Genomic DNA, 13,668 nt, shown 5'->3' with positions numbered 1-13,668 from the left:
AGAGGGGAAGAAAATCTGGTTTGGGGTTAAGCTCAGAAGCTAACAATTTTATTGTTTGAATTGTCTTCCATTGTGACTAGATGATTGAATATATATGCTGACCTGACTGGATTTTATCCCAGCAATTAATTGGCCTTTTAAAAAATGGTGACAGGAAGCAGTAGACAGGTATCCAGCTTGTTTTTCTCAGATTCAGGAGGTGTAGGTGTTGAATAACAACATTTGTGCAATTCTGTAAGAACCGTGGCATAGCAGAAATGTAGTTTCCTACAGTAGTTGATACTAGCCTTGGTCACTTTTACTTCTTGGTTTGCTATTTGAATATGGGTGCAGGAAGCTGAGGCATTCAAGAATAGTAGCAGCAGAAGATGTATCAGTGAAGTTGAATAAAATTGTTATCGGAGCTTTGCACCATATCGTGCATATGGTGCTTTGTTTTTTTTCTCTCAATTTTTTTATTTTAAGATGCTACAAGAGTAAAAGTTATGTTTTGACTGCAGAGAATAACTGATTCTGAAGTGAGACTTGAGGAATGATGGCTCCACTTACATTGTTCACAATTAATTTTTTTAATTGGTTTCTTTAGCATCATGAAATTGATTATGCACACCTAGTGAATTTAATTTACCTTCCCATCAAATCCTGATGCTGCAAGTATATAGGAACAACTTTTTATTTTTATTATTATGCCAAGCAGAAAGTGGTCCTCTTGAGCCTACCTTATGTACAAACCGCTCAAGCACTTTTATTGTCAGACTTCATTTGAATGGGCATCACGGCAGGGAGGTTGTAACTAGATGATGTTAAGGTCCTTTCCAACCTTAACCATTCTATGATTTTATCTTAAGGAGCAGAAGGTACAGAAACAGTGTGGCTGGAAAGAAATGTGGTAGGTTTTACAGTTAAAGTAAATGGGGATGGTTAAGTCAGAGATAGCCTTTAAAGCTTGTGTTGATTAGGTGAACTGAAAGTTTAATGCTCTTTCAGTAGCATTACCTTCTAGTGTATTTTAAAAAATTGACAAGCACTTTAGTCTGTCAGGGTGCTTGACAAGGTGAAATCCTAGGAAAACCATTCAGAACAGAAAACAGGAAGTAAACTCTCTTTATTTTCCTGTGTGTATATACATATGCTACGTTGATCTGTCAGATCCTACCTAGATTAATTTTGATCTTCACTGGAATTGCTTGGCTTCCAGGTTTTTATCTCCTGAATCCTTGCTGTGTTTTTGTAAAAGGGGTGCTGGAAAAATCTGCTTTAGTACAAGATTGGAGGGGTGAGGTTTGTTCTTTTGTTTAGAACCCTTTTGTCATCTGTGGGAGAGTAAATTAGTGTTTCCAAGGCTCCTCTGCTGGACTGGTGCTGCACATCCTGGAATACTTGGGGAAGACCAGCTTACCACTTACCAGAATTCCACTTAACCTGGAATACTTGGGGAAGACCACTTACCACTGAATCAATGTGTGAAAAGGAAGAAAATTTTGATGGAAAAATACCAAAATGTTGGTTCCCACAGTGCTGTTTCTTAAGAGGCAGAAATAGTTTTCTAAAACTTTTTTTTTGGTCAGGGGGCATGGAAATGGATCTGTTTTCTTCTCAAAACCAACAATTTCATATTTCAATTGCAATTATTCCCTCAATTTTTAACAATTGGTTGCTTCCTGCTGGAAGCAGTGCAAGAATTGCATGTAATTTTCACCCTTCTTGAATAGGCTTTTATTTAATTTGTAATGGGACATTTTACTGGTTTCTGATGATGTGTATCTAAGTTCAGTAGAATTCAGCTGTGAACTACTTTGCTCATGTCTTCCACCTCATCCCAGAAAGGTTTGGGAGTTTTACATGTATATTTTTAATTTGTGTAGCATGCAAAGGTGTAAATTGGTGCTGAGTTTCATGTTCTGAATTTGTCACACTTTTCTAGGTAAATACTGCTTTTTGTTCTTCTCGTCATTCCCCCTCCCTACCCTGGGTAGTAGTAAATGAGGACCAGCTCCTTGTAGCATACCACTAAAGCAGTTCAGGTGGCTGCTTTTACTCCCTTTCAGTAGTTAGAGAAGGAACAGGCAGTTGTTAAAAAGACAGTTGTTCAATAAGCATCACTATTTTAAGAAGGCACCACAGAATCCTAAGTCATTTCTGGGTACTGAAGTGAAATGATTAACTGTTGCTGTTACTGGTGGTGATCACAAGTACTGTGAAGTACAGAAGAATGTTGCTTGACTTTTCCGGTATGATGATAAATTATGACTTTATGTCAGCAAAATACAGACCTTGAAGGACCTCATTTTACTTCCTGAAAATGTAAACTTATGTTCAGGTTAAAAGTAGCCTGGAAGTAGAGGCTTCACTCCAAAAATAACTATAATCAATTATACTCCTTTTCATTGTTAGTGCCAAAATGCAGCATTCTGACTTTAGGTGCCACTGTCATGCTCAAGATCTCATTTAGGATTTTTCAGCTATCCATTTTGGTGGTGCTTTGGTATGATTGATGAATAATATGCATGGTTTATCTTTGGAGTACCAAAAGTTTCTCTCTTTTTCAGAACATAAAACTGCTTGGGGAATATTTTTATTTCCTTTGTATAAACAGTGAATAAATTCTTGCATTTAAGTGCCTTAAACTAATAAAGGCACTTTAACTTAATGAAGCTGTAATTAAAAAAATATCCTCTTGACTGAGTGCGGGCTATATGTTTGAGAGTAAAGAAACTAAACAAACTCCATACACCTAACACTGTGCTTTAACATAACATTTCCTACAGTTTGTAGCATGAAAGGAAAGTTTTGAAATGGAATTTTGGCCTAACATCTTGTTGGGCCTTTCTCAGAATTTTTGAACTTACACAAATCGTATTTACAAAAATCACTATTTGCCAGTTTGAGAAATAAATAAATTAAGATACTGTATAATATTGATTATAGTTCTTCTGAGCAGTAATACCATACTGTGTGCCAAAGCAAAAGCCTGAAGCTGTCATCCTAAAGAAATTCTGTACTTAACATCTTACAAGGCGAGGAGGGGTGTGTGCCTCAGCTGCAGCATCACTGCACCACCTAGTGTCTCTCTGGCCTAGCTGTGAGTTGTACACCTGGAATCTCTGCTCCGAGTTTTTCTGGCTTGTATGGGGTATCTTCGTATGCAAAAGTAACTTGCCAAAAACCTTGGGAGTTTCTTCTGGAATACGATGTTCTACTACTTCTTTTTCCAGTCTGCTGTAGACTTTTAAGTCCCCTGCAAATTCAGTAGGAGATGGAAATGCAGCTCCTGGTGCTTCTGTGTCTTTGCCCCTTTCATGCTGCATATCTTCTGCTCATCTGTTTTACAGAAAAGATAAATTTAGTGTGTGTGTATATATGTATATAAAATATGCTTGTATTACATATATTTTAATATATGTATTTATCAGATTATATCCTGGCATTACATTAATACCTGCAAAAGCCTTCATAAATGTTTCTTCTGGAATATGGGCAAACAGACGCGATACATAACTTCTTAATAGTGATCAGGATGCTAGGGTAAAATCTATGTGTGAGGGTAGTAATCTGTTGTTTTATCAAAGATAGAATAAAAAGTAGGAGACAATATGTTTTTCTCATAAAGTACCCTTAAAGCCACTCAGGAGCTTTAATTTTCATGTCTTTCCATTAAAAATTTTCTGTGTGAATTTTCTGTGTGTTGCTTTTATTTCCCCGCTCCTGTCTGGATGGGTGGGCTCTAAGAGTTGTGGTGAATGGAGTTAAATCCAGCTGGCAAACACGTGGTGTTCCACAGGGTTCAGTACAGGGCCCAGTTCTGTTTAGTACCTTTTATCAGTGATCTGGACAGGGAATCAAGTGCACCCTCAGTAATTTTGCAGATGACACCAAAATCGCTGGGAGTGTTGATATGCTGGAGGATATGAACGCTCTGCAGAGGGGTCTGGACAGGCTGGACTGACAGTCTATGGCCAGTGGCATGAGATTCAGCAAGGCAAAGTGCTGGGTCCTGCATTCAGGTCCAACAGCATCCTGGCCTGTACCAGAAATAGTGTGGCCAGCAGGGCCAGAGCAGTGATCATCCCCCTGTACTGGGCACTGGCAGGGCTGCATCTCAAATCCTGTGTTCAGTCCCCTTGCTGCAAGAGAGACACTGAGGTGCTGGAGCAGGTCCAGAGAAGGGCAATGGAGCTCATGAAGGGTCTGGAGCACAAGTCCTTTCGGGAGTGGCAGAGGAAGTGGTGGTGTTTAGCCTGAGGAAAAGGAGTCTGAGGACACCTTGTTCTCTCCAGTTACCTTCTCCCAAGTAACAAGTGATAGGACAGAGGAAATGGCCTCAAACTGTCAGGGGTGGTTTAGATTAGATATCAGGTTAAAACTTCTTCAGCGAAAGGGCTGACAAGTGTTGGAACAGGCTGCCCAGGGAAGTGGTTGAATCAGTATCCCTGGAGACATTTAAAAGACGCTTTAAAGATGTGTAGATACAGCAGTAGAGCAATCCAGTAGGAAAAGATGAGCAACTTGTTCATGCTTTAGGAAGCTGTTTTGGCTTCCTTTGAAGAACCAAACAGCAGAATTCATGGAGTGAGTCAGGGAGCCACATGTAATTGAGCAGGAGGAGTATGGAAAGCATGGTGGTCAAAAGGAATTTGTTTAGTTAGTATTTTGCTGAACTGTACACAGGTAGATGTGTGTCTCACGAGAGCAGAGTGGAGGGGCAGGATCACCTCCTTCGACCTGCTGTCATGCTCCTTTTGATGCAGCCCAGGATATGGTTGGCTTTCTGGGCTGCAAGCACACACTGAAGCCGGTTCATGTTCATTTTCTCATCAACCAACACCCCCAAGTCCTTCTCCGCAGGGCTGCTCTGAATCTCTTCTTTGCCCAACCTGTAGCTGTGCCTGGGATTGCTCCGACACAGGTGTAGGACCTTGCACCTGGCATGGTTAAACTTCATGAGGTTGGCATCAGCCCACCTCACAAGCGTGTCAAGGTCCCTCTGGATGGCATTCCTTCCCTCCAGCGTATCAACCGAACCACACAGCTTTGTGTCACTGGCAAACGTGCTGAGAGCTCACTCAGTCCCACTGTCCATGTCAGCGACAAAGATGTTGAACAAGACCGGTCCCAACACTGATCCCTGAAGGACACCACTCATTACTGGTCTCCCGCTGGACATGGGGCCGTTGACCACAACTCTGCATGTGGCCATCCAGCCAGTTCTTTATCCACACAGTGGTCCATCCATCAAATTGATGTCTCGAATTTAGAGACAAGGATGTCGTGTGGGACAGCGTCGAATGCTTTGCACAAGTCCAGGTAGATGACATCAACTGCTCTACCCCTGTCCATCAGTTCTGTAGCCCTGTCATAGAAGGCCACCAAATTGGTCAGGCAGGATTTCCCCTTAGTGAAGCCATGCTGGCTGTCACCAAGCACCTTGTTGTTTTTTGTGTGCCTTAGCATGCCTTCCAGGAGAATCTGCTCCAGGATTTTGCCAGGCACAGAGGTGAGACTGAGTGGTCTGTAGTTCCCTGGGTCATCCAATTTCCCCTTCTTGAAAATGGGGGTTATATTTTCCTTTTTCCAGTCATCGGGAACTTCACCTGACTGCCATGATTTCTCAAATATGGCCAGTGGCTTCGCAACTTCATTTGCCAGCTCCTTCAGGACCTGCAGATGGATCCCATCAGGACCCATAGACTTGTGCACGTTCAGCTTCTTAAGATGGTCTTGACGCAGATCCTCTCCTACAGTGAGCGCAAGGTCTCCATTCTCACAGTCCCTGCGTCTGCCTTCCAAGACTTGGGTGGTGTGGTCAGAGCATTTGCCAGTGAAGACTGAGGCAAAGAAGTCATTCAGAACCTCAACCTTCTCCAAATCCAGGGTAGCCTGGATTTGTAGTTCTCTTGGTAGCTTCTGGAGACTGCCCATGTTGTCCCTAGTCTGTCTTTTATTCACTGGGTACCTGTAGAATCCCTTCCAGTTATCTTTCACATCCCTAGCCAAGTTTAATTCTAACTGGGCCTTAGCTTTCCTAACGTGGTCCCTAGGTTTCCAGACAACCTCCCTGTACTCTTCCCCGGCCACCTGTCCTTGCTTCTACCTTTTAGAAGCCTCTTTTTTCATTTGAATTTTCCTCAGCAGCTCCTTATCCATCCAAGGAGATCTCATGGCCCTCCTGCTGCACTTCCTTCTAGTTGGGACACAACGCTCCTGAGCTTGTAGCAGGTGATCTTTGAATATCAACCAAGAGTCATGGGCCCCCCTGCCCTCTTGGGCTATATCCCTTGGAACCTTACTAAGCGGGTTTGAAGCGGCCAAATTCTGCTCTCTTGACATTCAGGGCAGTGAGCTTGCTGCACGCTCTTCTCACTGTCCTGAGGATCTCAAACTTGGCCATCTCATGATCGCTGCAACCAAGGCTGCCTTGGAGCGTCACATTTCCAACCAGCCCTTCCCTGTTGGTGAGCACGAGGTCAAGCATGGCACCTCTCCTTGTCGGCTCCTCTATTACTTGCAGAAGGAAGTTGTCTTCCACACAGTCGAGGAACCTCCTGGATTGCTTGTGCCGGGCCGTACCGTCCTTCCAACAGATATCAGGGTCGTTGAAGTCCCCCATGAGGACAAGGGCCCGTGAGCGTGAGGCTGTGCCTGTCTCTCTGTAGAGTGCTTCATCCACATATTCCTCTTGGTCAGGCGGTCTGTAACAGATCCCCACAGTAATGTCCCCCACAGCTGTTCTCCCTTTAACCCTGACCCACTAACTCTCTGTTGACTGCTCATCTGTCCCCAGACAGAGTTCCATACGCTCCAACCGATCCCTTTTTTTTTCAAAGTGCTTGTCCTGCATTGTCAAAGTCTTCAATGTAATTGGTAAATGTTTGGCTTTAAATATATAGGAAGCACAGTTTTCCTAGGCAGTATCTTACTGGCATGGACACGTAAAAATTTCCTTGAAAAAACAGTTGCCATTTTTTTTCCTCAGATGGGACTAGTGTATGCATTACTTGGATATTTATACATGCAGCCTCCCCAGTTTTACTTACGTGTTACTTTAATACAAAGTTGAAGCAAATAAAATTATTTAGAGATTAAGTGCTTTACTCAGTAATCCAGCAAAAGGATGCCTTCTGCCACATTCTTTACTGGTTCTGAATAAGAAGTAGCTGGTGTCCAGGTTACTTTTTATTCCTTTCATTTTTTTAGAATTGCAGAACAATTAAATATTTGCAAAAGTCATGCCACATGCTTCTGTTTTGATGTGTGCAGATTGAGCACAGTGTCAAGTGGTGACTGTGGGTGTTTTTGTTATGCCAGATTCAAACTGTTCCCAAAAGAAGTAAAACAAAAAAAAACTTTATTATTGCCTAGTAAACAGTTCTCATTTGATGGTTTTAAAAGTTTTTGTGCAACTTAAGAAGTGAAGTTTGGTCTTTGAATGCCTGGAATAGGCATGTTGTACTTGCATAGCATTTGCTCATACTGTTGTAGACAGAATTTACAAACTGTACAAAATGATTAGTGTAACTTCTAAGTGAAATATGATTCAGAGAAGTTTTTGATTACGTAATCTCTTTTGCATTAAAACCAGTACTGTTTGTGTTTCCATGTAATGACATTCAACTCACCACGTCTATGAGGAACAAATGATTAGAAATGTTATGCTGAATTTATATTTTCTTTAAATAGGTCTTTTTAGATAACCCTGATCTTTAGATTACTGCTTCTAAATGCATTTTGGGAAAAAAAAGTTTTTCATATGAACTGTAGTATCCTGGGTCTTCCATTTTCCCTGTCTTGAAAAAGGGGGTCATATTTCCCTCCTAGATCCTAAGCAAAGATCTGCTATACCATACACAAATACTTCATGAAAGCACATCTGCAGAGCGGAAGAGATTAAAGCAGACAATGCTAGGTGTAAGACTTCTGACTAGCTTTTCTGCTGGGGAGATTATGCTGAGGTAAGGAGGCTGGTTCTTCACCTGAGTGGAGGGGTTGAACTGGATGATCTTTAAGATCCCTTCTAACCCAAACCATTCTATGATATGATATGGTATGTGCTCTAGAAGTGGGAAGCTTCAATCAGAGGCTGGTTTTGGTGTGCTTTTCCTGGACCCTCTTGGTGAAGGCTGAATGGAGTTCACCCTTGGCAAGTTAGCACTGAAGGTGCAAGCCTGTGTTCATCCTAGTTCTTCTGGCTAGTGCAGAGATGAGGTCACAGTCAAAACACAGGATGTTGTATTCAAACTTGATTCTAAATGGAAAAACCTAAAAAAACAACCTCAAAACAAACAAACCCCCCCCCCACACACACACCCCCCAAACTTCCACATTTTCCATTGCGTTCTGAATTCTTACTCTTCAACAGTTAAATTTGTTCCACTAATGAAAAAGGCAATCTATGAATGGAGGTTTTGGTTGGTATTGTGTACTGATCTTAGCATGTGTTCCTATCTGTTCACAGCCTGTGAAACTTGCGTGAAGTCCAGGGGAAAAGTTCATTAAGGCTTATTAAATTTCACAGCGTTCATGCAGCACAGCTGGAACTGATAGCTTCACCTATTTTTCAATAAAGTCATCTGTCTGTGTGATTAGCTTGTCATTCTTACACATAACTTACTAGAAGTGTAAGGGCATAGGGAGTGTCTCTTATTTGTAGCTGTTGTAATTTTTATTCTCTTTCTCTTTTTGCTTGCTGGAGCCAAGTCCACAGTTCCACAAGTGTTTAATTTTACATGTGCAGTTGAAGGGGTTACTCAAACGTGTATGGTTATTTCTGCATAAGGACTTCCTGGATTCAGCAGTTAAATTAATAAGATTTGCCATTTGATAGAGGCTGCTAAACCACAGTGTTACTTAAGGTAATAGAGTCAAATCAGAATTTTTACTATAAAATATTATAGCCAGCATATGAATTTTCAAATAATCTGCACTGTGCTTTTTAAGCCTTTTTTTTCTCTAAAGTTTCAAGTAGGTTCCTGGCAGGGTGAACTCATATGTGCTTGGAAGACTTAACTTGCTACGTATCAATCCGTTTCTGACACTGATTTTTTTTTTTTTTTTTAACAGAAGATTACAGTATAGCTTTTTCCTGGGGTCTTTTAAAGTGAGAGTTAAACCCCCAGTAGATTTCTCTACTGTGTTTTTGATGTGTTTCTGTGTGAAACTGAGGGCAGGATTTGTTTGAGTATGTAGGCCACTATTGCATTAGAATTACATAACCGGGTTGAGTGGTGGAAACAGATGAAAAGGCGGGGATGTACGGCGTCCCCTCACAGATTATATCCTGCAGCAATGAAGACAGCTCAAGCTCTGCAGAGAATGTGGTCACATGCAGTCAAAAAGTTGGGGATTTTGAAAGGGCACGTGAGTTGCTTTTTGTTGCATCTTGCTCCAAGTCTTCTCCCTCTCCCCCTCGTAAACCTCTCCCTTCTCCAACTCACTTTTATAGCCAGATAACTGTTGTGGCAGGCCTTCTGGTTTTGTTCTTCTTTCAGTGTGAATGAAGTTGTCTTTGGTGATCCATGGTAGCAAGTAATTGCATAAATCTCTGATGACTGTCAGAGTTGCAACAGCTGCCTGTTCATAGCACACAGATGATTTTAGCACTTTGACTAGTTTCCTGCCAAAGATTCTGTTAAGCAGTTTATTTTGGGTATGTAGAAAGCACCTGTCATTTTGGTATATGAGCATTAGGCAGATTTAAGTAAATCCTGACTACATTGTTCTAATTAGAAATAGACTGACTTTAGTCACTAATGACTTTTGACTAATTCCAGTAATTTGCATTTACTGCAGGTAGGTTGTTATCTGTGTGAAACCTGGGTAGACTTGCAAGACAGTTACTAGCACCAACTGGAGGTGGGGTTCGTAACCATTTTGCCTGCCTGTCTCTCTCCAGTGTTTTGGTGTGCAGTCTCACAGTAAACTTGTGATCCTATAAAGGGATGCACAGGCTGCTCAGGACCCCTTTGTGTTTCCTTACAGGTGAAGTATGAAGAAATTGGCAAGGTGATGGAGGTTTTTTGTGACCCATCACTTGATGCATTCAGATGAGAGTAATATTACTAGATCTGAAATACAGAAATATTGCGATCGTATTGAAGACTTAAACCCTACCTATGATTGAGTCCTCAACTGATGATTTGTAACATTTGTAGTCTCTTCCTCCCTCTCAATCTTCTGTCCATTAATCTGTCAGTATGGGTTAGCATTGTGGCAGTGGCAAGCAGAAGCACGTTTTATAATGTTAAAGAGATTATTGCTTAGAGATTTGAGGGAGTACAGATGTGTTTTCTGCCTTATGGGCTTCCAAGGTGACCATTTAGTTCTCTGAACTATGTTACAGCGCCTGCATAGCTTTATCAGTATGGCAGAACTAGTGCTGTTGTCGTGGTAATTCTGTTTGCACAAAATCAGCTTTGCAAGTACATTGTGTACTTCCCTTCACTAATACAGCATACAGCAAATGGGAGAGTTTCCCAAGGAGCAGTTTCTGAAAATGTGTTAGTTTAACAGTCCTTATGAATTTAAAAGCGAATTAATTAATTAACTTTTGTTTAATGGTCTGTAACAGTTTCAAGCTAAAAATAAACCCCCAAAATTTACACCTAAAGTGTCTGAGATAGTCACTAAGGAACTTTTTCTAGGCACAGATGAGATGAAACTACGGGCTCAACATCTTGCAAAAATCTTAATTGTAGTATCTGTAGAGAGTAGTTTCTCTTACTGCTTATTTTTCTACTAGATACCAAGAGACTTATTTGTCTGAGCAGAATAAGCCTGTTAGTTTACGATGCTTTGATTTACTACATGATGCGGCTCTCAAATTGTGCAGAAGGTATTACTTGTGCCGCTTCTCATGGCAGGCCTAGTTTTCTGGAAGGAAAATTTCTGTGAACTTACTTGTTTCATACCCTTAAAACTGTCTCTGACATTTTTTACTCTGCTTTACAGTCCTTTTTCTGCAGTAACAGCAGTATTGACTACTTGCTCAGTACAGTATTGTACTGAACAAGTAGTCATTTCTCAGGCCTTCTTTCAGTAGGTAGTATATTGAAAGACCTGATGTTAGAGTTCCTGGATGAGTAAGGCAACTATGCTGCTCTTTGTCCCCACAGGTAGTAAGCTCTGGTCGATTGCATCCTGCCTGCCTTGCTATTTTGCCTGCACAGGGCTGGACTGAGTATTCTAGGCTGGGAGGTAGTGTTAGTAAGAACTGCATACAGTACAAACTGAATATAAGTGATGTTCTTGTTACACATGTAAGTTTTTGAGGCTTGTATGCAGTGAGAAGGATGGAAAAGATTTTCCATCTCCCCTGCTTCTACAAAATTTGATCCCACCTGCTTGTCCTTCAGATTTTACCCATCATTTGATGGTGTCTTTCATTTCTAAAACTTTCTTCAATTAAGTCAACTGGAACTTAAAAAGGCACTGAGGCCCTTCTTTAGCACAGACTGGTTTTCTGCAGAGCTTAAATATATCATATAGAAGAGCAGGACAGTGGTGGTGGAGCTAAGGGTCACTAGTAAGTAAACTGTTTACACATTTTCATACAAGCCAGACAAGCGAGCATAGTCACTTCTATTTATGGCAGCATAACAGCGGCTCAGAAAAAGTGCTTAGTTAAGGAGAAAATTTTTACTTTTGGAAAGTTCTTTCTGTAAGGGAATATATTTAGTGAGACATTTCAATGTCAGCAAGTTGAAGGGTTAGACATATCAACTGGTTAAATGGGAATATCGGATAAAATAAGTTCACCATGTGCTTCAGCAGAGTAATTCCCTGACCTGAGACATACTAATGTAATAGTAACGCTAACAATTACAAACGTGCCTCATTCTTGTCTGGTCTAGACAAGCAGAAATTTAGAAATACTTCTGTTACCTCTAATACAAGCCATCCTCTGCTCCAGCTGTTTTTAATGAATTTCAGTAACATCCAGAAGGTTCTGGAAACTGGAGAGCATTGTGCATTTTCTGAGAGAACAGTGGAAATTTAACACAGTTCAGTGTTATAAAATTCCTGAAGAATGCTGAATATCTTGCATATTCCCTCAGAAATTCTGACCAGGACTTGTGTTTTGTTTTTTAATACAATGAATGTGCAATGGGAAATGTAAACCTGGTTCCTCTTTGGGGTGCTCAGAATCTACTGAAAAATACACCGTAGGGTTCTTTGCATTCCAGTGACAATGTCCATAGCTTGCTAAACTGTTCTGTACTTCTGGAAGACTTTTTCTCTGGAAACTGGGGGGGGGTGTGCTTTAAAGTACAGGCATACCCTTCTTGTGCCACTTCTCTGTCTATTGTTTTGGAGTTTAGTTGCCAGTAATTCCTTTAATGCCTTTAAAAAGACCATTTAAGTAAAAACTGAGCTTCTGTCTGAACTTCAGTTTTCTAAGCAAATTCTTAAGAAATTCCTGAAAGAGATCACCACTTTCGGCAGTAAAACCAGATAAACCTGTAGTATGTACGTACTCATGTAATTCCTGTTTTTTTTTTCTGCAGTGGATGCTTTGGATTTTGAAATGTTTGCATTGCATCAAAGTTTGTGGTTCATTTTTCTTTTCATTTTAAAGGCACTGAAGGGGTTGGCTTTATATTATACGATGCATCACAATGTGATTATTCTGTATTATATTTTAAGCTGTGATGTTGGAAAAATTTCAGGTTATATCAGATAAACTGATGGCTTCAGGATCAGTTTTAACTGGAAATGTGGAAAAGAATGTTTCTGAGAAGTGTCACAAAACTGAGTGCTATATAGTGACACACTGTGCTTTCCTGTAGAATTTAATTTTTCAAGTGGAAGCTAAACACTCGGTTATGTAATTCATAGTGGATGAGCAGTTTTTTAAATCCACATGAGCAAGAAACAAAAGATTTGAAGGCTAGTTCATTTTGAAAGCCTCACTTTTAACTGCTAAACTTACTGCATACTGGAGTGGAGAGTATTTTGTGTGTTATTTGAAGTGGGGCTGTGTAATGCCGGTATGATCTGAATTAAATGCTTTTGCTAGGTCATACTTTTACAGAAAATTGGAATGAGCTGTTAAATAGGAGAAATGTGAAGGGATTCTACCACCCTGGACCTATTAATATTTTTAAAAGAAAATTCGTAATTAATTGATATACATACATTTCATACTATCTCTATGAAATTATCAGAGTATGCATATTATTTTTATACCTGTGTTTTAATAGGATATTTCACGTTTTAATTGAGATAGTTGTATGCTTTGTGTTTTACTGATTGGTTTCTGTGTGTAACAGGCCCCAGGCATGGAAGAGCTGATATGGGAACAGTACACTGTGACCTTACAAAAGGTGAGTGCCTGTTATATTTTTAGTTTACAAATATTCAAGCCCTGTATATTTTATGATAGATGTTATTAGCATATCTTAGTCTGGAATAGGATTAATTTATTGTCCAGATCAGGTATGTTTTTCATTTTCAAGGTTAATTGCCAGTTAGTTATTCATACAATAGTGTGACTCTTTAATGTTAAGAGTAAATTAAATTAACAGATTAAGTGCTAATATATTTGCTGATGTTTGGTCTTTGTCATGACAATGTAATGTACCACATGCCAGCCGTATAGCAGATGGTTCTATTAAGCAGTTGTAGTTAATGTCCAAGCTTATAATAATAACTGAACATGTTTGCACTGCTTTT

The 13,668-nt window shown here is 40.3% G+C and overlaps 1 protein-coding gene across 4 annotated transcripts in view; it reads left to right on the top strand.

Moving 5' to 3' along the window:
* TJP2 (tight junction protein 2) overlaps window positions 1–13,668 on the top strand; it is a 62,975-nt gene that overhangs the window by 27,200 nt on the left and 22,107 nt on the right. For 2 of the 4 annotated variants that reach the window (XM_062624073.1, XM_062624071.1), the window contains one exon: window positions 13,266–13,319. In XM_062624073.1, the coding sequence (XP_062480057.1) occupies window positions 13,275–13,319 (45 nt within the window). In that variant the 5' untranslated portion in view covers window positions 13,266–13,274. Of the gene's footprint in view, window positions 1–9,262; window positions 9,355–11,108; window positions 11,200–13,265; window positions 13,320–13,668 lie in introns of those variants that run through there. The other 2 variants (XM_062624072.1, XM_062624074.1) reach the window with 2 other exon arrangements.

This window comes from Pezoporus occidentalis, unplaced genomic scaffold, assembly GCF_034315485.1.
Source record: "Pezoporus occidentalis ecotype Australia unplaced genomic scaffold, CSIRO_AGI_Poc_V1 ctg260, whole genome shotgun sequence".
NCBI classification, from domain to species: Eukaryota; Metazoa; Chordata; class Aves; order Psittaciformes; family Psittacidae; genus Pezoporus; species Pezoporus occidentalis.
The sequence above is the reverse complement of the archived record's forward strand: the minus strand, read 5'-3'. Positions and strand labels throughout refer to the sequence as shown.